General features: G+C 41.0%; 1 protein-coding gene across 2 annotated transcripts in view; it reads left to right on the forward strand.

Moving 5' to 3' along the window:
- Nucleotides 1-364: 364 nt before the first annotated feature.
- CDS1 (CDP-diacylglycerol synthase 1) overlaps nt 365-26,465 on the forward strand; it is a 29,519-nt gene continuing 3,418 nt past the window's right edge. Inside the window, exons 1-12 of one of the 2 annotated variants that reach the window (XM_058838956.1) lie at nt 365-721; nt 8,815-8,942; nt 11,949-12,045; nt 15,246-15,343; nt 15,646-15,785; nt 17,345-17,403; nt 19,726-19,808; nt 21,292-21,379; nt 22,418-22,486; nt 23,392-23,544; nt 24,138-24,257; nt 25,957-26,060. In XM_058838956.1, coding sequence (XP_058694939.1) covers nt 623-721; nt 8,815-8,942; nt 11,949-12,045; nt 15,246-15,343; nt 15,646-15,785; nt 17,345-17,403; nt 19,726-19,808; nt 21,292-21,379; nt 22,418-22,486; nt 23,392-23,544; nt 24,138-24,257; nt 25,957-26,060 — 1,238 coding nt within the window. In that variant the 5' untranslated portion in view covers nt 365-622. Of the gene's footprint in view, nt 722-5,649; nt 5,786-8,814; nt 8,943-11,948; nt 12,046-15,245; nt 15,344-15,645; nt 15,786-17,344; nt 17,404-19,725; nt 19,809-21,291; nt 21,380-22,417; nt 22,487-23,391; nt 23,545-24,137; nt 24,258-25,956; nt 26,061-26,465 lie in introns of those variants that run through there. The other variant, XM_058838957.1, reaches the window with a different exon arrangement.

Here is a 26,465-nt window from a genome sequence, read left to right on the forward strand (position 1 = left end):
TACAAATGGACATAGAGCAGGTGGGCATGAGCGTCCCAGAAGGAGACTGCAGATACCCCGGGCTGCAGCAGGGGCGCCGACACGAAGCTAATACCGGGGCTATCCGGAGATGCGTGTCCCAGGCTCCCTGGGGGTTCCACCGCAGTGCTGCGGGCACGCAACGTCCCGCAGCCATTCGGGCATCCAGAAGAGAACAAGCTGGAGCTCCGCGCCCGTGTCACGGGGCTTCGCGGGTGCCCACGGCCTCGGCCCGACGGGACGCACCGGCCCGAAAGCCTCGCGGTCCCGGGCAGTCCCTCCCCGCCCCCGGGGGCGGTGCCGGCGGCGGGGGCGGAGTGCCGGCCGCACCTGGGCGACACCGCCCTCCCGCTCCTCCCCGGCTGCGGCGGCGCGGCCGCTTCTCCGCTCCCGGGGCGCCGGGTCCGGCCGCGCCCCCGAGCTGCGGCGGCGTCCGCAGCCGGAGCGCCGCCTCCTCGGCGGTGGGGACAGCTCCGCGTTCCGAGCGGGAGGAGGAGGAAGGAGAGCCGGCGGGCGGGCTCCGCGGCGCGGCCTCCGCGCCCTCCCCGTCCCGATCGCGGCCCCGCCTGCGCCCGCTCCCCGCCGGCTGCGCTCCCGCGGCGCGATGTCGGCGAGGCGGCGGCGGAGGGCGGCCGCCGAGCAGGAGCAGGAGGAGGAGGAAGAGGAGGAGGAGGAGGCGGCGGCGGAGGCGGGTAGCGACAAGGTGAGGACGCGCGGGGGCGGCACCGCCGGCTTTTGGGTCAGGGGGGCAGCGCTGCCTCCCCCCACGGGCCCGGACCGCGCCTGGGGCTCCGCTCCTGGCTCCGGCATCGGGGACCCTCCCGGTGCCTCTCGGGCTGTAACGCGGCCGCGCTCTCGGGTGGCGACAGTAGAGAAAGGGCCAGGTGCCAAGTTAGGGGTTGTGGGCCCACGCGTGTTTTACCTCCTTGCCATTCTCCCGTGGCGAGACCGAAATGGGAGCGGCCGCGCTCCCTCTGGGCCCGCAGCGAAAGCTCAGCGCCGTAGCTGCGTGTCGTGTCTCACCCCTTGAGGAGGGAGCTGATGGCGTGGTGTAACCACAGCCGCTCCCTCACACCCCTCACTCCTTCCCGCCCGGTGGGATGGGGAGGAGAGTCGGGAAAAATGTAAAATTCGTTAGTTGGGGTAAGGACAGTTGAATAATTTAGATGAAAAAGTAATATTAATGAAAAGGAAGATGGCGAAAAGGTATATAAAAGCCAAGGAAGTGCCAGTGGTGCAGAATACAATTGCTTCACCACCTGCCCAACAACGAGCAGCAATCAGCCTTTCTCAGCCAATACCCCCCAGAAGAGCCTTTGGCCAGGTCGAATCGGCTACTCTGGCCATGCTTCCTCCTGGCTTCTTGTGCACCTCCTCACTGTCAGAGCACGGGAAACAGAAAAGTCCTTGACTTGGGCCAAGCACTGCTCAGCAAAGCCAACACATCAGTGTGTTATCAATATTATTCTCCTGCTAAATCCAAAACACTAGCACTGTTAGCATCTACTAGGAAGAAAATTAACTATCCCAGATGAAACTAGGACATCGGCTCAGGCACAGAGCACACTCCAGTGTGGTTGGGCCAGACCAGTAGCACTGAAACTAACTCAGAACAGTGATCTGCTCTATTTAAAGGCTGTGTCAGCATTTCCTCAGCAGCTCTTTCTGCTTTATGGCCTGTTAAGTGATAGGCATTCACCTCTGGCCTGTAAAGGACTTACAGTATGACATTTCTGCTAAGGCAAGAGGTTTTTGAAATACTAAGTCTGTGCATCAGGTTCATTACAGTGGCAAAACAGCCACAGTGCTGTTCTTTTGTGCTGTGGAGTTAAGGCTTATCTCTACAAAAGCTAAGCACATCACCACATCACAATTGCTAATCATTTGAATAAAATGAAAGAGAAGGTCTCATTTGGGTAACTGGAACTGAAGTTTTAAAAAGAGCTTTCTGATTACTAAATTGAGGTAGCAATACGTGTGTTTTGACTTGAATGGGTAACTGCTTAAATTTGCATGGATGTTGATGCTGCCGAGTGTGTAGTCTGCCTTAGGCATTGTGGCAAGGAACTGGAACGTGGAACTAAAGACTTTTTATTCCTTGTTTTGGTTGCTTTAACTCAAAGCCAATGAACTTGCAAATTTGTAGTGCTGTGCTGTATTGAGGGTTGTGATCACATAAGATAGCATTTAGATTATAGCTGTGCACAGTATTTCTCTGTGGATTAGAATTAACTTTTAAACATAATTTCTCTTCACAGTGTGCTCTAAAACCTTTTTTCTGTGGAGATACTCTGGTTTGCTTTATTTTGCAGAGTAAGTTTATTTCTGAGATGTGAAGTGAGCTGCCTTCAAAGAATTGTTGCTGTTCAAAGCCTCTGCTACCCAGACCTCCAAAGAGTGTCCCTAATCTTGGTTTACCTGTGTGATTTTCAGAGAGAAAAGTGCTGTTCTTACTTTCAGGCCTACTGTGGTTTTGCTCTAGCTGCTTGACAGCCTAGTGTTTCATCCCAGTTTGGATGGTGTTGAGCAGACAGGAGGCTGGTGCTATGTATGCAGCCAGGATGCTGGTTACAGATGGATTTCAATGTGCATTCATTTGTGTTCACTTGAGCAACAGATAAGGAAAGCCTTTTCCACTGCACAAGAGACACGGATTACTTGTGAGACCCTCCGTGTTCCCACTGGGGTTGTTTCACCTATCTGCAATGTGTCCAGCACTGGTGACCTTTAGAGTGGCTCACAAGTGACAGTAAGGATAGATTTTACATGTTAAGCTGGCTTTAGTGCCATTGGTAGCTGTAGAAATAAACTGGTATTTTGTACTGAGGTTTCAATTAGTGGGTCACAGTTTGGGGATCTCTTTTGAATATGAGCACACAATGTCTGCTGTAGGTGATTTGATGAGCAGCATCTGGTCATCAGGATTCACAGGTGTTGTATTATACAGCTTCCTAGATGGTTATCACTCTGCTCTCTCTTGCCTGGGCTTTACAACAAGTGGATACTTTTATTGTCCTCTGGCTATTTTTAGATTACCTTTTTGGTGTGGTGATCCTGTATTTGGACTCAAAACTAGTTCTTTGGTTGATAAGTCATGATGCAGAGGGCTTGCACTGCTTTCTGGAATGCAGCTCAGGAATATCTCTGTCTTCATCACTTGTAATGAAGGAGAAAACTTTTCTTCCTTTGGATCGTATATGCTTCATTCTGCTTCTTCTCTTGTCGGCCCAAACCAAGCCTTCCAGATATATAAAGGCAACATGCACCTTTTTTTTGCCCAAGTAGAGAAGTCCTTTGTGTTTGTTGAAGAACTCCAAAAACACTAAATACATCTGAAAGTTTTTCTGTATTCTACTTCGAGCACTGTTTTCAGTGTGCTATCTGGTACTTTGTATGTTGCACTATGTCCATAGATGCTCATTTCCTACTGAATTTAATTGAAGCTCTTGGGTTTTTTTTTCCTCATTTGCATGCCTTTTTGTCACTAATTGGTGAATTGTAAAACAACTATTTCTGTATTGATGTAGTTTCAAAGGAAAGCTAAATTCCTTGGTTTTGTATGAAGGAATACGATATACCCTTTGTGGAAACTTGAAGTTCCCAAGCTCTGCAAGTCTTGGTGTCTCCAGTTGCTCACTAGCTTGTTGAGCTGGTGACAATTTGCAAAATTGCTGTGAACATGCCTTTGCCTTGAAGGGCTCTGCAATTTCACAAGTTTGTTGTTTTCTTTGTATTGTCCTGTGGCATGCAGGAGTGATTTTTTTGGTTGTCACTTTCTTACTTCCTGCTGCTTGCCCTGGCTGCTCTTTTTCTAAGAACCTTTGGTCAAAGTGCCTTCATAAATACTCTGTGAGCACTGGGAGAAAGAGGAATGACTTGGCATTCAGATACTTAATATGTGTAAATCAATTAAAGATTTACAGGCTGATCTGCATGTGTTCATGATTCTTTTAAAATTTCAACTGTTTGCATTTTTTGCTAAAAAGTAATACAGTGCTTTCAAATGCTTCCAAAACAATTAGTGTATCCTGGAAAAAAATCATACAGTTATTCCTCTTTGTACTGCACAGAGTTGTCACAGTAGGATAGGGAGGGAGAAGTGTGATCATATTGCATTGCTGGCTGTTAATTATTTGTAACTATATCAAGCTTGGAATCACTGAATGGTGCTTCTCTTGTGGTATTGAAAAAGTGGTTTCTGTTCTATGGGAGAGCCCTTCCAGGGAATCAATTGTCAGATAAGTTGCTCAGACCTGTGGAGCTCAGTTTGGCACTTGGACCTTTGATGTCCAAAACTTCACAAACCTGCTGGTAGATAAATGAAATTCCTAATTGCAATATAGCTTATTGTGGATCTGTCTGCCTGCCATGGATCACTTATATACTTCATTGGGATTACTTCTCTTGGACTACCTCAAAAATTGATTTAATTTTCACAGAGAACTCTGACCTCTATGATTTCTTCTACAAGAATGGTAATAATAGTAAGGGCAGAATATTTCAAAAACTCTGTTTTCTTGGAAATGGTGGTGGATTGGTACTAATGCAGAGAGAGAAGGGTCTGTAGTTTCTAGTCATTCATTCAGTATGTGCAGGTCTCTCACCTGTGTTTCTGCATATGTCAGGCTTTAATAGTTTGGAAAAAAAGCTTTCATTATTCAGGATCTTCTGATACTTTGATATCTTGGCTTCAGAGGAAGGTATCAGGGTACACCTAATTCAATACTCTACAGTGTGTCCTAACTGAACTATTGACTTTACTATGGAACTTGTGAGAGAGACTGCAGAAAGTTCAAAGATGGAGGAGTTACCTTCAAGTAACAGACTTATAAAATGACAATTACCGAACTCTTTTGCTCATTAACTTTTTCACATAAGTTGTTGGACAATGGCTTCATTTTTTCAGTTGCTCTTCGTGGAGATGCTACATTCTCAAAGAACATATTTGCTGTCTATTTCGGAGTTCCTTACGGTGTCCTGGAAAAATGCCGTACAAGAGGAGCATTGCAAGTGCCTTTGTAACCAGAATAATTCTGGTGCGTGGTTTGCTTGGCATGTATTAATTGTAGTGGAGGGCGTGTGGTACAAAACAGCAATTCAGAAGTGTGTGGCCTTTTAGATGATGAAAGATGGAGCTGTCTATTTTTTTCTCCATGACACATGGCTGTATTTCATGAGCTGTTGCAAAATAGTTGTCAAGCAGAAATCCACATGGAAGCTTAATTTATGGCAAGATGTCACATGTTCTAAATTCCTGCTATGGAGGCTCAAGCTCTTGACTGGCCGAGTTTCCCCCTTTTTATGGCCAAGTATTTGTGGTCCTGTACAGAAGATTAAGCACAAGGGTGAAAGTCTTGTCTTTTGAGAATACCAAACTTAAGCCATCTACTCCTTACAGACACTTTTGGTGTGAATCAAGCAGCCAGGAGTAGCTCTCTGTGTATAAATGGTTCTGTCACCTGCAGTTTGAAAACTCTAGGAAAAAATCCGAACACCTTGGATAAAACACTCAATTTGGAGTTGGTGTTCCTAGTTCCTAGGCACTTAGGACAGTACAACCTGTGCTGGTTTCAATTAACCTTTGAAAACCTCATAAATACCTGCTGACAATGTGGAACCCACGGCATTTCCCACACACCTTCACAGGTCCTTGATGTTACTGTGTACTAAGCTTGGCCACATCTCAAATCTGAAGAGCAGAAGGAGGAAGGGCTGCTGGGGTTTGTGCTGAACTCCAAAACTGCTTCTACAAAGTCAAGCTGCAGTAGTAAGGCTCTTGGTTTGGTTTTTTTGGGGGTTTCTCTTTTTTTGGTGTTGTTTTTGGGTTTTTGTGGTTTTTTTGTTTTTTGGGAGGGGTTGTTGTTTTTGTTTTTTGTTTTTTGGTGGGTTTTTTGAGTGCTTTTATTACTGATTAATTTAGTGTTTTCCACCATAATGTTTGTTATTATTTGTGGGATCTTTGTAATCAATCATGTAAAATAATTTGGAAAATGATTAGCAAGAAGGTCTCATTCCCCAGTGATGGGGTTCTAAGCACTTAAAGATGCAGAAGATAATTAACTAGTTTTTAGTGAGCAATGTCCTCTTTGGCACCTGACTTTACAAATTAAATGTCTTATTCAAGAAATTGCTGTGGCTGTGATAGCAGTTAACTGGAAAATAAAGCATTCATGGTAATTTTTGAGGTATGTTGCATAGGGAAATTGAAGATAGCTGAGGTGTTGATTCCCACTGGTTATTTTAGTAGTGTGAAAAACTGCACCAAGTTTTAAACAACTTGCAGGTTGCACCAGCCAAACTCCCATGAGCCACTGAAAATCACATTAGATAAACACGGACTCCTACTTCAGGTAGGTTAGATACTCTGAAGAAAGCTGTGCACTTGTGAGTTCAGATGTTAGAAGTAGCAAATTTAAAATATTGCAAATAATGAGGTGCTTTTAAGTGATAGTTTAAGTGTGTTAAAGATCAGAGGGACAAAAGTATGATTTTTTTTCTTTTAATTGTTTAAGCACAATCATTTTCTACAACACCAAAGTGGAATAAAAAAGTTTGGGGATATTCTTAGTTCTGCGTGCTTAGACAAGAGAACATCTCTGCCATCTGCAAGCAGGGATTAATATTAAAGACGCTAAGTCATGGTCTTAGGGCCAGGATTACTGCCTGTCATCTGTGCAGTGAGTAGCGTTTCCTAGGACTGTACAGACAGCTTGCTGCACTCCAGAGCAGCCCTTGGAACACGGCTTTGGGAGAGAGCTGTCATCCCCCCAACTGCATCTATGGTTCATTTCCTAGGCTATGGTACAACACTGAGAAACATCTCAGAATAGCAGGGTTGTGTGTGCGCTAATTTTTAATTTATTTATGTGCTTTTTCAGGTGTTCTACAGACTTTCTGAAGTCTGGACTGCAGCTTATTTGCTCTTGTTACTTGTATTAATTATAGGGAGAGTCTGCCTAATAATTATTCAGCTGTGGAGTTTGAAGGTCTGGGGAAACATTGATCACCTTTTTCAAAGAAATAAATGGTGTAAAATCGAGAATTTCATCTTGGGCATGTGTGTGGTATATCAAGTGAATGAGAAAAGCCCAGGCCTAACTTAAAAAAAGAGGATTTAACCACTTGTCTTGTGCATGTGTATAGTGCCAGCTCACTGTCTCAGGCTCTAAAAGGTTAAGAGCACTGTCTAAGTGGAAAGGTTGATGTTTTCCCCTCGGATCAGTGTCCCTGGAGAGTCTGAGGTTGGATCCTGCCTGCAGCACCCTGGTCAGCTCCTGACCCCTGGCCCCCTCCATGGCCACCTCTGCCCAACCACAGGTTCACCCGTGGCTTTGGGCAACCAACTTTGGAAAACCTTATCTTCTGCCTGTATTGTTTGCAGAGGCCAGACTCTGGGACAGAGGTTACACCCAAGTGCAGTTGCAGGGAAAAGGCCATGGATTAGAAGCAGAGTAACAATGCTGGGCTTGGGTGGGATGGCTGGGGGTGTAGGCACCTAAATTCTGAGGTGTCTTGTAGCGGGGGAGAAAGAGATGATATACCTCTGCTGGCTTAGAAAAAGTGACAAAAATACTCAGAACAAGGGAAGAAAATAATATTGTAAAGGAAAAGTAGGAAAGAAAAGCAGAAATTTCTAATTAATGGAAATAGAGGAGAATGGAAATAGAGAAGAAAGAACGGAGATGAGGAAGTTGGAAAGAGAGGGAGATGGAGAAATAGCATATAGCAATGGGAAAGTTTTAAGGCACAGTTACTTAGCAGTCCCCAGAACTGTTAAGAGCTGGTGAACTTGAGGCAGCAGGGCAGGCTGGAAGCTATTGGAGATTGTAAGGTGAGGTGAGTCAGGGAGGTCAGGAGGAAGTTCATGTCTCAAGAGAGCCAGACACTGAGCTAGAGATTGCTCTCTGCATTACTGCTGTGCCAGGGCTGAGTGCAGATTTCCAGCTCCCTGCTCACTGCTGGAGCCATGGTGTTTGCAACTTTAGAACAAGTGAAGTCACCCTTAGTGTTGGCTTTAACTGAGGGAAAAATAGTCCTGACAGTGTGCTCTGAGAGTTGGTGACAATTTGTACCAAAATATGTAGTGCCTGTTTTGCATTCGGGTTAGACACACAGTCTGTCTACATGACATCTTCTCTAGCAGTCCTCAGCAAATACTGAAGGAAAAATCATAGTGTTGCAGTCACACACAAAATTATTTTAAGTAATACTGTGTCCATGGGACGCTTGGTCCCTTCACAGCTTGGTTTTGGATTGCTCTTTTCAAGCCTGAGGCTTCAAGCCCTACCATATATAAAACTGCCAGCAACCTCTTCTCATTGTAAAGGGACTGTTTTTTCATGCATTACTTTTTTCTTTTTTTTTTTTTTTCTTCTTAACGTGACATTAAATCTTCCCCTTATTCCATAGAAGGGTAGTTTGAGATATAGATGAGGGAACATGTTAGAGGCTTGGAGATTTCTGCCAAACTCCCATAATCTGTCAGCTGGAGTATTTCTGAAAACAGATAGCCATGAAAAAGTGATGCCCAGAATGGGAAGTTTCTTGAATACAGCAGGTACTTCACAACATCCAAGCACGGGCCTTCCTGTAAACATTTACTGGCATACATTTGTCTCCTACAACATCTGCAGTTTCACTAGTTACACCATTGTTGTCTTTAAAAAGGTAATGCAGATATTACCACTTCCTAAAGTAATGTTTGACTCAGAATACTGCTGTCTGACAAAATAGCTGATAATCTTTCATTTTGTATTGAGTTTTCTGATAGTTGTATTTTTTCTTTTTTTGTGATAGGAAGTGGATTTGGAAGAAAGACTTCATGAGTTGGACCTTAGAAGTGATTCAGATATTCCTGATGTTCCTCCACCAACAGACAGCACTCCAGAAATCCTCAAGAAGGCTTTGTCAGGCTTGTCTGCCAGGTACAGTGAAACAAAGAGCTCTCAAATTTAATTTCAGTTCAGTTGGTGGCTAAAATTCATACCAATTATATTGCAGTTTTAGGTCTTACAAATTGTACTGCAGTTTTAAGTTTCATACGGTAGATGTGAAAATTTCAAGGATAAATTGTTTCTGGATGTTATTGATTTATCTATGCTTTGATAGTCCCTTGAGTGGAATGGTTTTTTGCGTACACCTGTATTTACCCATTGTATGCTTTTCTAAGTAAACACAATTTACATAAATATCTACTGAGTCTGAGCATTGCAGTAACATGGGCTAAAGAATTTGAATTACAGAATGATTATTTCTGTAGGTTGCTATAAACTGATTTCCTACTTCCAAGACTGAGAGGGGGATTGGTTTATGAATGACAAGATGTGTAAATTTTCAAGATAAGGTTTGCTAGATTTTTGTGATATTTCCACTTCTAAATAATTTACTGTCCAGTTAAATACATCATAGCTGATAATTCCATACTTTTTTTAAGCAATGCTTATTTTTTTCCTGCTGTTTCTTTTCAAACTTAGGTTTCTACCTCCAGCCTCCCTGGAGCTTGATGGCCAACAAATGTGGGGGGATGTGTATGTGTACAGATAGACAGATAATTGTGTGGACCTGCATATTCATGAAGGCTGTTGGATAAAGTTCCTTGTATAATTTTTTATGCAGTCTCATTACAATACCTGATCAGCCAAACCCTTTCGGGGCAAGCAAGTTGCATTATTTTTTTTTACTAATGCAATAGAAGAGCATTTAGCTGATAGATACCAAAAAACTACCTACTAAAATGAATATGGTTGTCATATATGCATTATGCCCAGAATAACAAATCAGGCAATATACAGTGTATATTTTAGAAGCAATTAGGTCTTGCAAGAGTTGGAAGAAGGATCTCTAATCCAGACTATAATTAAGAACTTCCAAATCCTTGTAAAAAAGCTGGTCTCCTGCAGTTATCTCCAATAGCACCGTGAAATGAGTTTTTTTGCCTTGCTCATTTTCTAATCTGTTGTCTGTTTCTGTTATGTCCATGACCTATAAGAAGCTGTCATGTTTCGAATTTTAAAAAGCCTGTGCCTAAACTGCACCAGCTGTGAGCAGAATGTGATATTCTCCATTGCTATCACACTGCAAGGAGTGTCTGTTTCAGAGTTCTGTCATTGTGTTAAATGTGGAAGTCTTAAGTTTCCAAATCAGACTTGTTCCAAAGGGTATGGTGATATCTCAAAGCCTGCAACTAAGAGGTGCAGATGAACCTTTCCTGTTTCATGTGCTTGAAATTCTTTATTGGAGTGTTTGCACAAAGGTGTACAAATGGTGCTTTGAATGAAAAATTAAATTCTTGGTGTTTTATGAGTGTTAGAGTTGAAATTACCTGCTAATTCTGTAGCCAGCAGTCCCAGCAGAGCCCTTGTCATCATGTGCAACATGAGTGAGTTGCACTGTAACTCTCAGAAATATGGATACTCCTTGTAATTGACCTCTGGATGAAATAGTATCTATAACTTTCTAGAAGAGAGTTAGGATACAATAAATTTGTCAAGTCTGGAGCTTCTTGTCTTACTGAAGTTGTCCTTTCAGTGGTGTGCTTGTCAACACCCTCAAGACACCATGTGGTATTTTAACATTGCTCTTAAAGGAAGCTGAAGCCTTCTGGAGGAGGCTTGCTTACTATGGATGTGCCACCAGGACCAAGCTGCTACTGTGTATCCCACATGTAGAGCAACATAAAATATGTTGTGATAAAGCCTCTTCTGCCTCTCTTCTGATACTTAAGGCAAATCCAGTGGTAGCTGCCATTAACCTGTCAATGAGTCGCGTCCTAGAAAATCAAATTACTGTAGTTAAAGTTTACATTAGAAGTGGAGTCCGGTTCAAAACTAATACTGAATCAGGTGTATCTCCTGATGAAGCAGTGAAACACAAGACTGATGCAAAGCAAAACATCAGAAAGAATGTCTTCGGGCTATAGTAGGGGGCTTTGTGTTTAGCAGTAACTTGTGATTAGTTGCTTCAGCGGACGCTTACAGAAAATGGCCTCAAATTGTGACAAAGGATGTTTAGGTTGGATGTTGCAAAAATTTAATTTAGGGAAAAGGTTTGGAATTAAACCTTTGGAGAGGTTTAGTTTAGGAAAGAGGTCAAGCATTGGAACAAGTTGCCTGGGGAACTGGTACAATCACCATCCCTGGAGGTATTTCAGAGATATGTAGACGTGGCAGTCAGGGACATGATTTAGTGGTGGACTTGGCAGTCCTAGGCTAACAGTTGGCCTTCATGATCTTAGATGTTTTTCCAGCTTAAATGATTCTATAATTCTGTAGTAACAGAAGCTTTTATTCAGTTTTCCTGAGGTGTCCACTCCTGCAAAGGTCTACAAGGACAAAACAGTACACCTAGTTTGATCCATCAACCCCCACTGTCACATATTCTCCTCTCCTGGTTCGAGTGCTCACAAGAGCACAGGGCTGCTTCCAATAGATAATCCTCTACCTGGCAAAAGACCTGCTTTGCTGCTGTAGAAAGTTGGTGGTCACTTGTTCAGGGGTTTTGTTGTGTGTCTGTTACTCCTCAAAGAATCATTTGCTTTTTACCTGTCCATTTACCTTTTTACCAGCCCTGCTTTCCTATGCCAGCCTTTGCATGGTTGGGTCCCCGTCAGTCTTGCAGCTGAGGTGATGCTTGTGGAGGGTCCTGATGTATTTTCACAGCAGCTGCAGTGTGGGGTTGTACCAGTTCATTGCAAATGACATTTGTCAGGGTTGAGGCAGCACAGGGGAAGAAGAAAGGTGTTTAATTTCTTTTACTGTGCATCCTGTTTAGTTGGACAGTTGCTTGATTCTGTGCTTCTTGCTATGCATTGATTAAACACAAAAATTTCTGCTATTCCCACTGTTTCTAACACAGTTTTATCCTAGTTATCAGAGGAAGTGGAATTTATTTTCATTTATAACTGCTTACTTTTTACTTTTATTTTTTAATAGATGGAAAAATTGGTGGATTCGTGGAATTCTCTCCCTAGCTATGATTTCTGGGTTTTTTCTGATTATCTATCTGGGATCATTTATGCTGATGCTTCTGGTAAGTTTATTTAAAAGCATTTTTCTGTTCAAGAATTATTTAATCTCTTCATTCACTATGCCTAAGCTGAAAGGAATCAACTGCATCGACAATTCAGAGCAATTGGTTTTTATTTCTGTAAATGTAAATACTTTTGAAAAACACTTGAGGGATTCAAAACTGGACCTTAGAGATTAAGGACTTCCTATATAGTGTAATTACTTTCTCTTTTTTTTAGGAATTAAAGTAACTCCAAGAAGCTGAATTATTTTTGCCTTACTTAACTACTATCATCAGTTTTATTGACTAGTTTGTATCACCTACTGTTGCACATTGAGGTTGTTTTAAAAATGAAACAAACAAAAAACAGACCAAAACCAACTCAATAAAAACCCCAGACCCACTAACAACAGCAAAAATCTTAAAAAACAAAAATTAAGAGACAGGTGCAATTTTGAGACTAAGGAATGCAGGCAGCCCTGGCCTCCTGTCTGCAACTGGCACTGAAAGGCTTTCCTCAGACATGCTCCTTTAATTCCACATTTCTCTATGGGGCTTCATTGTGGCCTTGCATTTATCTGTAGATTAGAGCTAAATCCCTTTCTGAGGTACGAAGTGCATTTTTAGGTCATGAAGTAAAATTCTGATGAAGATAACAACAAAAAGGAAGTTATAATGTTCTTCATACATGCTATATAGGAAGTCAGCCTTTAGTGCTTCTTTGCACCATTTTAATTGCTGGTATTTTTATGGAATGATGGTTTAACTATATTTTCCAGTCTTGGCAAGGAACAGACAGGAATTTAGCTTTTAATGCGCTGAAATTGGTCCTTCCAGGTAACTGCTTCAATTTCTGACTCTGTTTGTTCAAGTATCAAAATTTATCTTACTTTTGTCTTGGCCTCCTATGAGGCAATTTTAGGATTGTATTCCTAGAAACATTTAGGTTGGAAAATGCCTTTAAAATAATTGAGTTGAACTGTTAACCTAGCATTGCCAAGTCCACCACTAAACAATGTCCTCAAGTCTCCCATCTACCCATCCTTTAAATATCTGCAGGGATGGTGACTCAACCACTGTCCTGGACAACATCTTGCAATGCTTGACAGCCTTTTTGGTGAAGAAATTTTTGTTAATATCCAGTCTAAACCTCTGCTTCCATCTAAATTGAGGCCATTTTCTTTCACTTGTTACTCAGAAGAGATGAACCTGCTCAGGGGACAGGGTAACCAGCTCAACACCTGGTCTAACCATTAAAGAGGCAAAGAAAACATTAATCCTTTTCCTCATTCTTTGTCACTGTGTTTCCTCCTGCATCCAACGAAGGATGGAGCTTCTCCTTAGCCCCACTTTTGCTTCTGATGTATTTATAGGTGTGTTTTTTATTGTCTTTTATGGCAGTAGCAGGATTAAGTTCTTATTGGGCTTTGGCCCTTCTGCTTTTCTTCCTGCATAGCCTCACAACATCCTTGTAGTCATTCTGAGTCACCTGCCCCTTCTTCCAAAGGTCATAAAATCTAGTGTCTTGAGAGACTGGAATGCTGTTTCACCAGCATTATGGTCTGCATTACAGTTTCTACACCTGAATTAGTCTGGTTAATATTTCCTGTTTTCAGATGAATGACATAACAAACTACTAATTCATTGTCTCTTCCATGGAGGATTTTCTTTTTGTGTGTGTGAAGAAACAACAAAAAGAGCAGTTTTGAAGTGCAGGTTTCTGTAAAAAGATTTTTTTTTCCCCCCTGCAATCCTTTCCTTAGTAGTCTGTTACATTTGAGAATTATGATTATGAACAAAAAGGAACTAATTAATTTGCAGGGTGATTTTGTGTATCCATGGTATACTGTGAGATTGCAATCATGGGCAAGCTGTTAAGACATGAACCAAAAAGTAATTGAAGTTAGTTTATAATTGTAACAGAGTTCTTCTTTTGTGCCATAAAGCAAAAAGTCTGTCTTCTAATATAATGAGCTGGTAATTAAGTTTATATTTCAGACTACATAAAAAGGAGAATGGAGGGAAAAAACAGTCTTGTTCAAGAATTATTTAATTTGACTGGGATAAAATAGCTTGTATTTAAATAACAGTTGTCATATTAAAACCAAATCTCAATACTTGGACTGAAAATGCCCAGAGAATTGTAGGAAGAGTAATCCAGTGAGGTTTGGAGGACAAGACCTGAGACGGCTCTAAAGAGCTGGGATGTATGTTCTGCATTTGCTGGCTACTTGGGTAACAGCCTTCCATGGCTTGGACCCTGGCGCCCTTTTCCACTGTAAGGTGCAATCCTGTAATGTTGCTCTCGCCTGTAGCATTTAAGTTTTATAAGGCTGGCCAAGCAGAAGAAAGAACGCAAGGTAAGGGGAGCTTCAAAATTGACTCACTGAGGTTGTGTAAGAGTTTGTGTTCACACGTTGAGCAAGATGAAATGCATTGATGAGTGCAGGCAGTAAGAGGGGTGCTGCAAAGCATGATGTGTTGACACCCGCCAGATGCGTGGGCCAGTTCTTGCTCCAGCCCCTGCACGGGATTGCATCTGACAATTCCATGTCTGGGTAGGGTGATGTGCTCAGAGACTGTGGATTGCACAGAAGTGGCAGAGTCCTTTGAAGCCCAAAGGCATGACAGGACATACTGCCCGACTCAGGCTGGCAACACAGGGGAAGCAGTGAGGTCAGCAAAGCAAAATGAAGGCCTAGGAGGGTGTGACATTCAGACCTGGGTTAGATAACCTTTGTCTTTAATCATAAATGCTAATTATCTTCAAGGAGATGCTTGCAAGTGAAAGACCTGGGTGTCTAAGCTGTGTTGCACAGCTAGGTTTTTTTCCATTGGACCCAGAAAATATTTCTAGAATTAAATGTAAAGATAAAATTTAGCCAAAAGAAATAGGAGAGCTTTCTTTACAGGAAGTGCTTCTGACCTGCTGCTCTCAAACTGTTTTAATGCAGAAAGGTGAGGAGGCTTCCCTTGTTTCATGAGTATATTCTTGAAGCTAGTACAATGTGGGGTTTTTTTCCTTCATGTACAATGGTATGGAGATTTTTTTAAAGTCTTAGATGGAGCTTAGTTTTTCCTTGGATTTGCTTTGAAGCTCTTTTCTGAGTGGAATTTTACTTCAGAATAATGTCTTCCATTAATTCAGGCTGAAGTGCTCTTTACTGCCTGTAAGAAACAACTGCATCATATTTACAGAGTTTTTTACTTTCTTATTTTAGGTCTTAAGCATCCAAGTGAAGTGTTATCATGAAATCATTACTATTGGTTACAGAGTCTACCACTCGTATGATTTACCATGGTTTAGATCTCTCAGCTGGTGAGTAGCAAGCTAAAATATCAGTAAGCCAGGATGTGAAATTGAAATCATCTTCTTGCTCTCCTGTTGTGGTGGAATGACAGCTTTGTGGGTCATGTGCAGACATAAAATCTGACATCAGTCTCTAATACAGAATTTTCTAGTTGTGTTCCCCCTGTGAGCTTAGACAAATAAGTTGGCCTTTTATTACTTATTTTTTTAACTTGTTATAAATAAATCAGTGGGTTTTTTTTTTGTTTTTAAGAATTACATTTAATATATATTGTTTTTTTAAAATAACTTTTAGCTGTTGCATATTGCAGGTACTTTTTGCTGTGTGTGAACTACTTCTTTTATGGAGAGACTGTAGCTGATTACTTTGCTACATTTGTGCAAAGAAGAGAACAGCTGCAATTCCTCATTCGTTACCACAGGTTTATATCTTTTGCACTCTATTTAATAGGTAAGTGCAGGAAATCACAAAAATGAAAGAACTTTGTGCTGCTTTTTCTCATTTAATTAAAAAATATATTTAACTGCTCCCCATCTTTATGCACTTCCAGTTTCTTTTTCCTCTTAATGCTTGAGGAAATTAGATGTTTGCAGTTACATTTTTTTCCTGTGAAAAGATGAGTACAAATTTTGCATTCACTGAGAAGAAAAAAGAATCCTAAACAAGGAGATGATCTTGAGAGAGTTGAGATAATAGTGCTCAAAAGAGGTTGGCAAGCATTACTTTTGATTGCTGAAGACCTGGTGCTGTTTTGGCAGACTGCAGAGATAACTTCTGTGTGTAATTGCTGTGCTGGGTTGATTCTTCACTGTGCAAATGTTCTCCTAGGTCTCCAGTAATAGGATTTACTAATATGTATTTTTAACTGATTAGTCAAAATGCCTGAGTCTTAATTTTGTCTGCAAGATATTCAGATACTTACCTCATGGAAAAATTTCCTCCCTGTCCAAAGAAAAAAAATTTAAAAGCTTTTTTTCGAGGAAGAAGAGACACAAGTTGGCCTTCTTGTGTGGTATAGCTTTGTGAACACATAAATATGTTTTTTTCAGCAATGCAGTTTAGCACAAAATTAAATCAGCTGAAGACTCAGATTGGCTTAGGGGACAGGAGCCTACTGTGCTGCAAATACTTCTAAAGTCTACTAAGAAATCTGATCTTTGTGATGATCTGTCAGTTTTTCTATTGTTTTGTTTGTTTGTTTTTGTCTTAAATAAAAATTCTGCTCAGTGCTTAGATCATAATCTTGAAACCAGCTTTGCAGAAGTTGACCTTTTGCACCTGGCTTTGGCTTGGGGAAACTAACTTAAATTAGCCTTGTGAGCCTCACAAGGCTAAAACAGCCTTGTGAGCTGGTGAGGGGCGACATGACACAAGCCAAGCATGAGCAAAAGAAGGAGGCAGAGCATAGCAGAGCCCCCGGGCATTGGGGTTGTGGGGTCACTTAGGGGCTATCCCCCAGGTTCAGGGTCTTTTGAGGCCCTCTGGCCCCTTGTTGGTGCAGGAAGTTGCCATAAGAGAGAAGAGGTGCTCAATCAGCTACCCAGAAAATTCTTTTTGGTCAGCTGAATTCTCCAACACCTGTGCCTCACACTTGCATTGCATGCAGCCATATGCCTGTCTGGGGGAAAGGGGAAAGCTGGTCTTTTCCTTTCATTTATTTCTGTTAATTATTCAAAACTTATTTGTTGACCTGGCTTTCGAGTGGTTTTTAAAAGTGATGATTTCCTTTGCTAAAAATTGTTGTCCAAAATGGGACCTTGTCTGTGCCTAGATGGATGTTCCTTACTATTGGTTTACTGTTGGTGTTCTTTACTGATGTTAGCTAAACCTGTCCTAAGTCATAATCTTGTATGAGAATAACTCTATATGTACTTTTAACTGAATATAGGCCAACACTTGTAGCAGCAGAGGGATTAAAAACTGCTTCAAAGGAAGAGAATTGCTGGTATATCACAGTTCAGTGTCATTAAATGTGAGATGGTACAAACCACACTTTCTTTGTTTTACAGGATTCTGCATGTTTGTTTTGAGTTTAGTGAAGAAACATTATCGTCTGCAGTTTTATATGGTGTGTATTACCCACTTTGCTGTGGTCATTCATATCATGAATTTCACTAGAAACACTCATGCCCATATGCTCATAAAATAGTTCAGAAGAGGGGTGTGGAAAATGTGCTTAAATTGAGAGTAACATGAAATCAAGTCATGCTGGACTGTATCTGTCCACCTTCTGGATGATGATAGTTAGTATTATTATCATTATTATTTCTATATCCCGGGATGTGGCCTCTCAGTGAGTACAAGCTGTCCTTGGTGAGGCCTTGTGCATGTCCAACATGATATGTTTCCCTTAGTGATAGGCTGATATGAAAGAGGTTGCTAGAGAAGGGGCATGCAACCCCCTGCCAGGTCTGAAGCCAAACAGTTCAGCATTGTGTGGAAAGTGGTTCTTGTGACTCAAGTGTTGCTTTCTAGAGGCTCCACTGAAGTACCATGAGGGGAACTTGATCTTAACTCCTGCGTGGAATATTTATTCTGTGACACTTCACAGCTGTTCTGGTCTTCTGCTCTGCAGTGTCTCAGCAGATCATTGATGTATTAAAAGAAAACAAAATTCTCATCTCTCATACTTGCCTACCTAATAATCTGCATAGTAGCTAAGCAACAGCTTGAACTTTTTTTATGTGTATCATATACTTTGAAAACAAATTCTGTAATATTACTGGTTAAAACCAAAGCAAATAAAACACCCAAAACACCCCATTGACAATACCCCACTTCTATATAAGAGCAATTAGAAATCACAAGGAAAGAGCAGTGCAGTACAGCTCCTGTCTTGAAAGAACTTGAGTAATCAGGCATTGCACAGTTTAAAGATTTCCTAAAGCTTTGGGAATGTGATTAACCCTGCTGTTCCTGCACTGCTTTAGGTAGCCTGTGCCTCAGACTCTAACATTTACCACTGAGGAGCCCCAATTCTAGACTAGGACTTAATTAAGCCTTATAATAACATGTAAAAAAATCTTTTACTCAAAATAATGTACCCTCCTTGTAGGAAAGCTTACCTGACAGTGAGATGCAGCTCTTCTAGGAGGTATAGTCTTTATCTTCTAATGTGCAAAAAAACCCCCTTCTTATCTTCAGATTGGCACAACCTAAATATATTAACTTGCCATGATTTTTTTCCTTTTTCCCTTTCTGGAAAGAAAGTGAAATTGTGTAGTGTCAGTCATGTGACTTGGTGTCTGCCCAGAAAACATTAAAATGTGACTAGCTAGGAATTGCAACAAAACAGAGCAAAGCCACGTATACTGTGTGGCCACACAGTGCTTAGGAAGAAAAGGAGAGTCTATCCCATCCCTGGAAGTGTCCAAAGCCAGGCTGGATGGGGCCCTGAGCAACATGGTCTAGTGAAAGGTGTCCCTGCCTGTGGTGAGGGAGCTGGACCTGTGTGATCTTTAAGGTCCTTTCCAACCAAACTGTTCCATGATTCTAGTAGAGTAGGTATTTGGGTTTAGGTGGTGTTCCAATGTCACTGTACAAATACTAAAAACTTTGCTGCAGAGCTGCGTTAATTAACCAGCAGGCAAAGTTTTCAGAAACCTTTTGCTGTTTCTTGTGCCCTCCCTCCCCACCTTTAAGGCTTCTTGAGTTGTCTTATATGGAAGTAGAGTCTGGCTGCCATAGGTAAACACATGTGATTAGAGAATTAAAGAATTAGAACATTTTGAGTATAAATAGCCTGGACATTTAGAGTGCTTAAGTTTGGTGTATCATGTGAAAACTACCAGTTCTTGATTTAAAAGTGTTTGGAAAACAAAATCTATTGCAGAATCTTTACTCATAACCTACTTGGAAACCACTTTATTGTACGCTGGCTCTACAGATTGAACACCAAGTGCAAACAGTAGTACTGGACTAAATCACCATGCCCTTAAAAACAAACACTTTATTTTTGCGTATCCTGGGATTTTTCATGTTTCATAACAGTATTCTGAGAAAGATCCACATCTGTGTAACATGACTCTTTCATGAGTAGTTCATTGCCATTTTATTGTTACAGTTCTAACATGTCAGTTATATGTATATACAGAATATCACATTGCTTAAACTTCTTTGCTGCTTTCATGCTGGAGGTGTATGTCTTATTAAATCAGATGTTAAAACTGCATGTTAAAAAATTCTGGGTGGAGGTAAGTGATGAAGAGACCTGCTGAAGTTTCAGAACTTGCTTCAGAAAGCCAGCTCACTTGTGATATACTGTATGCACACATTTCTTGCATTATCACTAGACCTGGTCTTCTCGGGGAGCTCCTCAGATGTGCCAGGATTTATGGAGGTGTACAGGTCGGTGTTTTCACTAACTGTTGTGTTGTTGCATTGTTAACAGTTCGCATGGACTCATGTCACTTTGCTGATCACTGTAACTCAATCTCATCTTGTCATCCAAAATCTCTTTGAAGGCATGATCTGGTAAGGGGACAGTAATAAACTGATTTGTACCTCTATCGCACTGGAAGGTTGGTTCGTTTGCATAGATCTGGTTAGGGAATAATTGTGGGAACAGTTAAAGCAGTACAAATTATAGGAGCATTAATGTCTAATAGAAGACAGATCAGAGGAATTGGGAGTGATGAGGTAAAGCATGCAAGAGAGGAAGCAGAAACCTCTTTATCTAGACTGACAGACATAAGTCTGATAGTTTTGAACAACCACTTCATTTGCTTACAGGGAATAGGATCGATTGCATGCTAGGTCAAATAGTTTCCACATCATTTTGCTGAATAGATGAATATCCAGCAATTCTTTTGCAATTACTTGGGAGCTTTGGGTTGCTCAGAGCTATTGAAGTTAGACCATTTAATTTGAAATCCCCAATCTGGCTGTGTTCCCTGCAGCCTGTCCTGTCCAAATAAATTCAGAATACTTAAAATATTTTAAGAGTTTTAATCTTGGTTGTGGTTGGGCAATCTTTGTGTCCCATTTTCAGTGATACATTAAATTTTGGCAGTGCAGTGAAACTTGATTATGTAAAGCCACTCCTCAGAGAGAGGGTGTGTTTTCCTACCCCTCTATTTCTTCAGGGACAGAATAAATTTCAAGTTGAGAAAGAAGGAAGAAGCACATGGAAGATGTTTTGTGTTCTTCCAAGGACATAATGCTGTATGTTCTCCTCTTCCTGATATATGTACATCTGGGGAGATTATGGCAGACAAGGCATACTTACAGTTAGAAAGCCCAAGGTCTTTGACAAAGTTTATATATACAAATTCTTTTTGTAGTGATTATGTTTATTTATCAAAAACTGAACCTTGTTGCTTTGCTAGCCTATTTCTTATTTCTGCTTTTGCTAGACAGTTTGGCAGATGATCAAAAAATCTGACTCTGTCTTATTTAGACTTATTAGTATGTCCCTGCTTTGAAAAGGAGAAAAAAAAAGAGAGCTTAATAGACTTGAATAACAACTTCAGATGCACTCTGCATGCAAAGAACACTTAAAAAGCCTCTCCAAACTGACAAGAGGGGGAAAAAAGTATAAGGAAAACTATTTTTTTTTTTAATTTAGCTGTCATTTAAAATTTTTGAGTAATTTGCTTGTTTTTATGTTACCAAGAACATTAACATGTTTATGTATCTTGATTTCTTCTTACCTATGGTACCAGTCTTTAAGCTTGATAGGAAAAAGCCAGCCTGTTCATGCTTTAAGCTCATGCACCAAAATAACACTTTAACTTGAACTAACATGAATCTGTTATGATCTAGTTTGGCTGAAGACTAAAACCAGTATAGCTAAGTGTGGTGCTCATGGGGGAACAAGGCAAACACATTATGAAACATAATTCCTTCTAAATACTGCAGAAAAAGTTCCCAGAAAGAAATTCTACCCTTTCAATTTTTGTCCTATGTTTAGGTTCAGGCAGTTTTTCTTTGTGAAACTTTTAATGTCTTTCTCTAGGTTTCTGGTTCCAATTTCAAGTGTTATCTGCAATGACATTACTGCTTATATTTTTGGATTCTTCTTTGGCAGAACTCCATTAATTAAGGTAGGTGCTTAGGCACTTCCTCGCTAACAAGCTTTTACAATTTATAGCAATTTTGTTACTTGTTCAAAAACATGTTAATGGAAAAAAATACTTTACTCTGCACTGCATGAGTCATATCTTTGCTAAAGAAGCTGAAACTGACTATCCTGTTCCTGAAAGTTTGTATATGGGAAAGTGGGATTAATGTGAATGTGATATTGGCATTACAGGATAATGCAGTTTGAGCCTATTGCATCATCATTTATAATTGCATTGTTTTTGGATTTCAGATGCAGGTTTGGCTGCATACTTACTGCACAGAAACTGTAATTTGAAATAAGCCACTAGGTCATATATACCTGCTCCTCTTGTTGACCAAGAAGGGCTCAAGCATTAATCTTCCTATTCTGGTAGAATATGCAAGACCCCACAGAAAGCCGTGAATTCTTTTCATGATGTTGCCATGTTAACTTTTGGGGATTTCGTTGGTTCTGATACTAAAATGCTCTTAAATTGAAAATGTGATAGAATTTGGTGACACCTTGGCACACTGTTCTCTCTAGTTATTTGCTGCATTAGTTACCCAGTCTGTCTGCAGAAAGCTGGTATCTCCTGAGAAGCATTCCCAGCAGTGGTTGTGTCACACCCAGGTTCCTGGCACTATCTAAATGGGCACTTGCTTGCAGAGCTCTCCAACTGAGCTGAGGTGTGCTTGTGCAGGTCTCCCAGCCTTCTGCTTGAAGTGACTTCAGCTGCTTAATCTGGGTCAGATGCAGCCAGAGGCCAGCAGCAGCAGAGGGGATGGAAGCTCTCCCTTCCCTCAAACTGGCCAGTGGCACCAACCAGAGCGTGGCTTTTCCCTACCTTGCCTGGGACGGGTCATGGCCATACTCTTCTCTTTATCACATTTGGTGGCTGCAGCTGCTGACATCCAGTATTTCACGCAAACCTTTGAAAAACAAAGTAGGAGCTTAATTTTCACAAACAAGATCAAGAAATAGAGTAAAAAAGGGTGCAGTGATTTTACCGATGGACTAACACTATCTCTTTTGTGCCTAGCTCTCTCCCAAGAAGACCTGGGAAGGGTTCATTGGAGGTTTCTTTTCCACTGTTGTATTTGGATTTATTGTAAGTAACCACAGGACATTCCTAGAACCAAAAAATGCTTGTGTTTGGAAGGACAACCTTTAAGATCATCTCATTACAAACCCTCTGCCATGGACAAGAACTCCTTCCACTACCCTAGGTTGTTCAGAGCCCATCTGACTAACTTGAACATTTCAAGGCATGGGAATTTCCTTGTATAGATTAAGTCTTTGTATTTTGATGTGAAATAACCAAGTTCATCACTAATTTTACCTCAGACTCCTGAAAGCCTCACAGTTAGGGTGGTTTTTTGCCTACAGAATTCTGCCAATTCATAACTGGCTGGAAAGGATAGGCAAGGTTAACCCTCTCCTGAATAGATTATATTGACCTTTTTTTGCTGTTTCTGTTACAGTATCTGGAATAGTTTTATCTATTACTTGCATCCCTATTTTGGAATTGAATTTTATCAATAGCATTATTTATGCTTTGTGAAGTAGTCCTTCTGTGTTACATGCTTTATAATGACATGTCTCTTGGAATCTAATGATAAGTACAGGTGATAATACCAGGATAAGTAATTTGTCACCAAGGTCAGCAAAACTCATAATAGCCAAGCTTAGTAGAAGAGATATTTAAGTTTTAATGGACAAGTGAACTACAAAAAGTTGAGTGGATTACACTTTTGGATTTTCTAATGCAGAAGATACAGTAGATACAAATCTGAGAGATGGAGAACAATTTGGGAAATCATCACTAAACTCATTGAACATCTGCCTTGTTGAGGCATTCCCTAGTTTAAGTAGGCTGATTTTTTTCCATTCTATGTCCCTTATTAGAAAGATTTTTATTACCCTGAGCTAGTGGTGATAAAGACATTCATTAAAGCATGATTTTTGAGTGTAATAACAAATGCCTAATTCAAGAGTTCTTGCTTTGTTTTTCAGTTTTCCTATTTTTTGGCTCAACATCAGTATTTTGTCTGCCCTGTGGAATACAACAGTGAAACCAACAGATTTGTGACAGAGTGTGAACCTTCAGAGCTCTTCCAAATGAAGAAATACTCTGTGCCACCATTGCTTCAGGCTGTGTTGGGATGGGTAAGGAAAAGAACCCAGGCTTTGGTTAAAATTGAAATCATGCCTCCCAGCTTTAGCGGGTTCCCAAACCATTTTAGAAGGGTATGCTGGTAAAGCTTAGGGTTAAGAACTGATTCAATACCATAAGGCTCTCTGTTGCTCATATGAGGGACGTGGTCACACACTCAGAATCACTGCTGGAGTCACCCGAGGGAACGTGCCTGTGTTCTTGCAGCCTGCGTTCCCTTTGTGATGCGTGTGGATGCCACTTAAGCATTTTGCAGACTTATTTTTGAGGAGCAACCTTTGAAATTTTTGTGGGAAGTGGATAAAGGTTTGTTATGGCCTGAATTAGTGGCAACCTGATGTAAGAACTGTAGAAGCTGTAGAACTTAATTCGCTTTTCAGCAACTGTGTAATTGCCCTTAGGATTGGAGTTTTATTCTCTTCACCACACAGCACCATGTTTATTAGTGCCATTACTTCCATGCTGAGTGAAGAAATACTACCAGCAATAGTTACATGCAATGTACTCTCTAACCCTTTAAATATGTAAGCTAAAAATGCCTACAATTGAACATATTGAAACACAGTGTTAATTATTTTTCGTGTAGGAAACAGTGAATATGTACCCATTTCAGATGCACAGCTTTGCGCTGTCAACATTTGCCTCATTAATTGGGCCATTTGGGGGATTCTTTGCAAGTGGATTTAAAAGAGCTTTCAAAATCAAGGTATGTAATGAATCCTGTAAGCCTCTAAGTTTTGTTTTGGTTTTCTCTTTGGATTAGATAAATTGGTAGATTAGGGGTTTTTGAAATCCTTCATTGTAGTTGTGTTTCTACTAAGTTGCAACAATGTTTTGGCTGTTTTTTAGTATCAGAGGCAGGACTTAGGTTTATCAGATCTGTCTCTATGTGTGATATTCTTCAAACTTTGCATAGTCAGCATGTGACTTCAGTGCTGGAAATCTTAAGAATAATTTGGTTACACAGTTTGGTCAATAATTACTCTTACAAATCATGTTGCAGAAGTGGTTTAGACAAGCAAGATGTGAGACATTATACTTGACATAAAAGACAATCTGTAGATGCTTCAGAAGTGCTGACAGTGGCTTACCCTTCAGATTTTGGCTGGCTGGTTTTTACCAGTGGCACTGGGGTCACAGGCAGATGCTGGTGTGTCAGGCTCACCAAAGCATGAGATGTTTGGCTGTCTTTGCCAATACACTGCTGCCTTGTGCATATTGACAAATTATGTGACCTGCTACCCCCTGTTTATTGCAAGGTGTGCACTGTCACTTGTGGCAGTGCTGTCCTTGGCTGGTATGAAATGGCAGCAGGAGTGTGGCAAGAGGGCAGCCCCAAATTTCTCCTGACCTCCTTTATGTCTTGGTAGGACTGCTGTAATTCTTATCCTGTTGTTACCTGGCATGTGCTTTGTACAGAAGTGTGTAAACCTCTCTGTTTGTGCTGAACTCCTGTACATGTGCTTGTACTTACCCCTCTTTGTCATGCTGGTCCCAGCAGCTTGACCAGCACTTTTCTGGCCACATCACTCTTGTACCTGTAGGGCCACACAGCAAAAGACTGTTCGTGTGAAGAAGGAGTTTGGGATGAAAAAAAATGCTGCTGAAAAGCAGCACTTATTCTTAAAGTAGAACATAAAAAATTAGATTCCTTTTAAAACTTCTGGGCCCCAAAGTGATGGGGACTTTAGGACTGTTGGGAAGTCAGGGATATTGTGGAATTGCTGCTGAAGGCAGTGCACTCCATGCCTGCCCTGCACTGGGCAGGATGAGTTTAACTTGCTGGCAGTCACCCCATGTGGCTGACAGCAAGGATGTCTGAACGTATTTTGATTGATAAAGCTGTTATATAGACAAGATAGGTAACACAAAGGTAGTGTATGGAGCTTTGTTTGCATCAGAAATATATATTTTTAAAAAGTGATCATTTTTCACAGTGTTTTTTGATTCTGTTAGATAAATTTATATTGTTTGCACATTTTATGGTCCATGGTAGAGGGTAAAGCAAAAAAGGTATTACAGAGGAGAATTAGCTTCTACAGAGGCAAGGAACAACAGCCAGCAGCTTAAGAGATCTGCCATAAAATGAAGTGTATATAGGCACACAAGTGTTCTCAGTACTGGCACACCTGCACCTGACTTACTGCTGTCTTCTTGTGCGATACTGTGGACAAATTGCTGCTTCTCTTCTTTCTCATTTCGCCTTTGGCTCGCCTTTGTGGTTAAAAACTCCTTCAGCAAAGGAGCCTCTTGCTAACTTTTGGCTCCATGAAGTGAAACCATGGCTTCCTTGCAGCCCTAATGTGCTGCTGCCAAATGATACATCCTGTTTCCTGGGAATCACTGACCATCTTTGGTTTGTTTTTTTTTTCTTCTTTCCCCTTCTTGTCCTTCACACCCAAAAGGATTTTGCAGACACAATCCCTGGGCATGGCGGGATAATGGATCGCTTTGATTGTCAGTACTTGATGGCCACCTTTGTTCATGTCTATATCACCAGTTTCATAAGGTATGGACTTCTTACAATATTAACTACTGAAGCATGCACAGGAGCTGCCATAAAGAATACATAGGAGTTATGTTAGCCTAGCAGAGATTGCAGGATGCTAAATAGGATTTATCCAATCACTTAAAATACAGGACTATTAAGAAAACAATGTCCCTGCCTAGGATTTGTGTTGGGTTCAATGTTTCTCTGACTGCTGTTGAAGGTAACAGAATGTTGAAGGTACATTTCTGTGTACCTGAAATACCAGAAAGTTTTGTGTAGCAGCCTATTAGAAGTTTTACTAGAATTTACTGATTACAGAAAGGTGTAGTATGGGGTTTCAGGCAGGAGGGTTGTTCAGCATCTGCTTTCCCTGTGTGGTTCCTAAAGAGCCTATAGGTTGTGAGACTGCAGCTCTTCCCATGA

Source organism: Poecile atricapillus, chromosome 4 (assembly GCF_030490865.1).
Source record: "Poecile atricapillus isolate bPoeAtr1 chromosome 4, bPoeAtr1.hap1, whole genome shotgun sequence".
NCBI lineage: Eukaryota > Metazoa > Chordata > Aves > Passeriformes > Paridae > Poecile > Poecile atricapillus.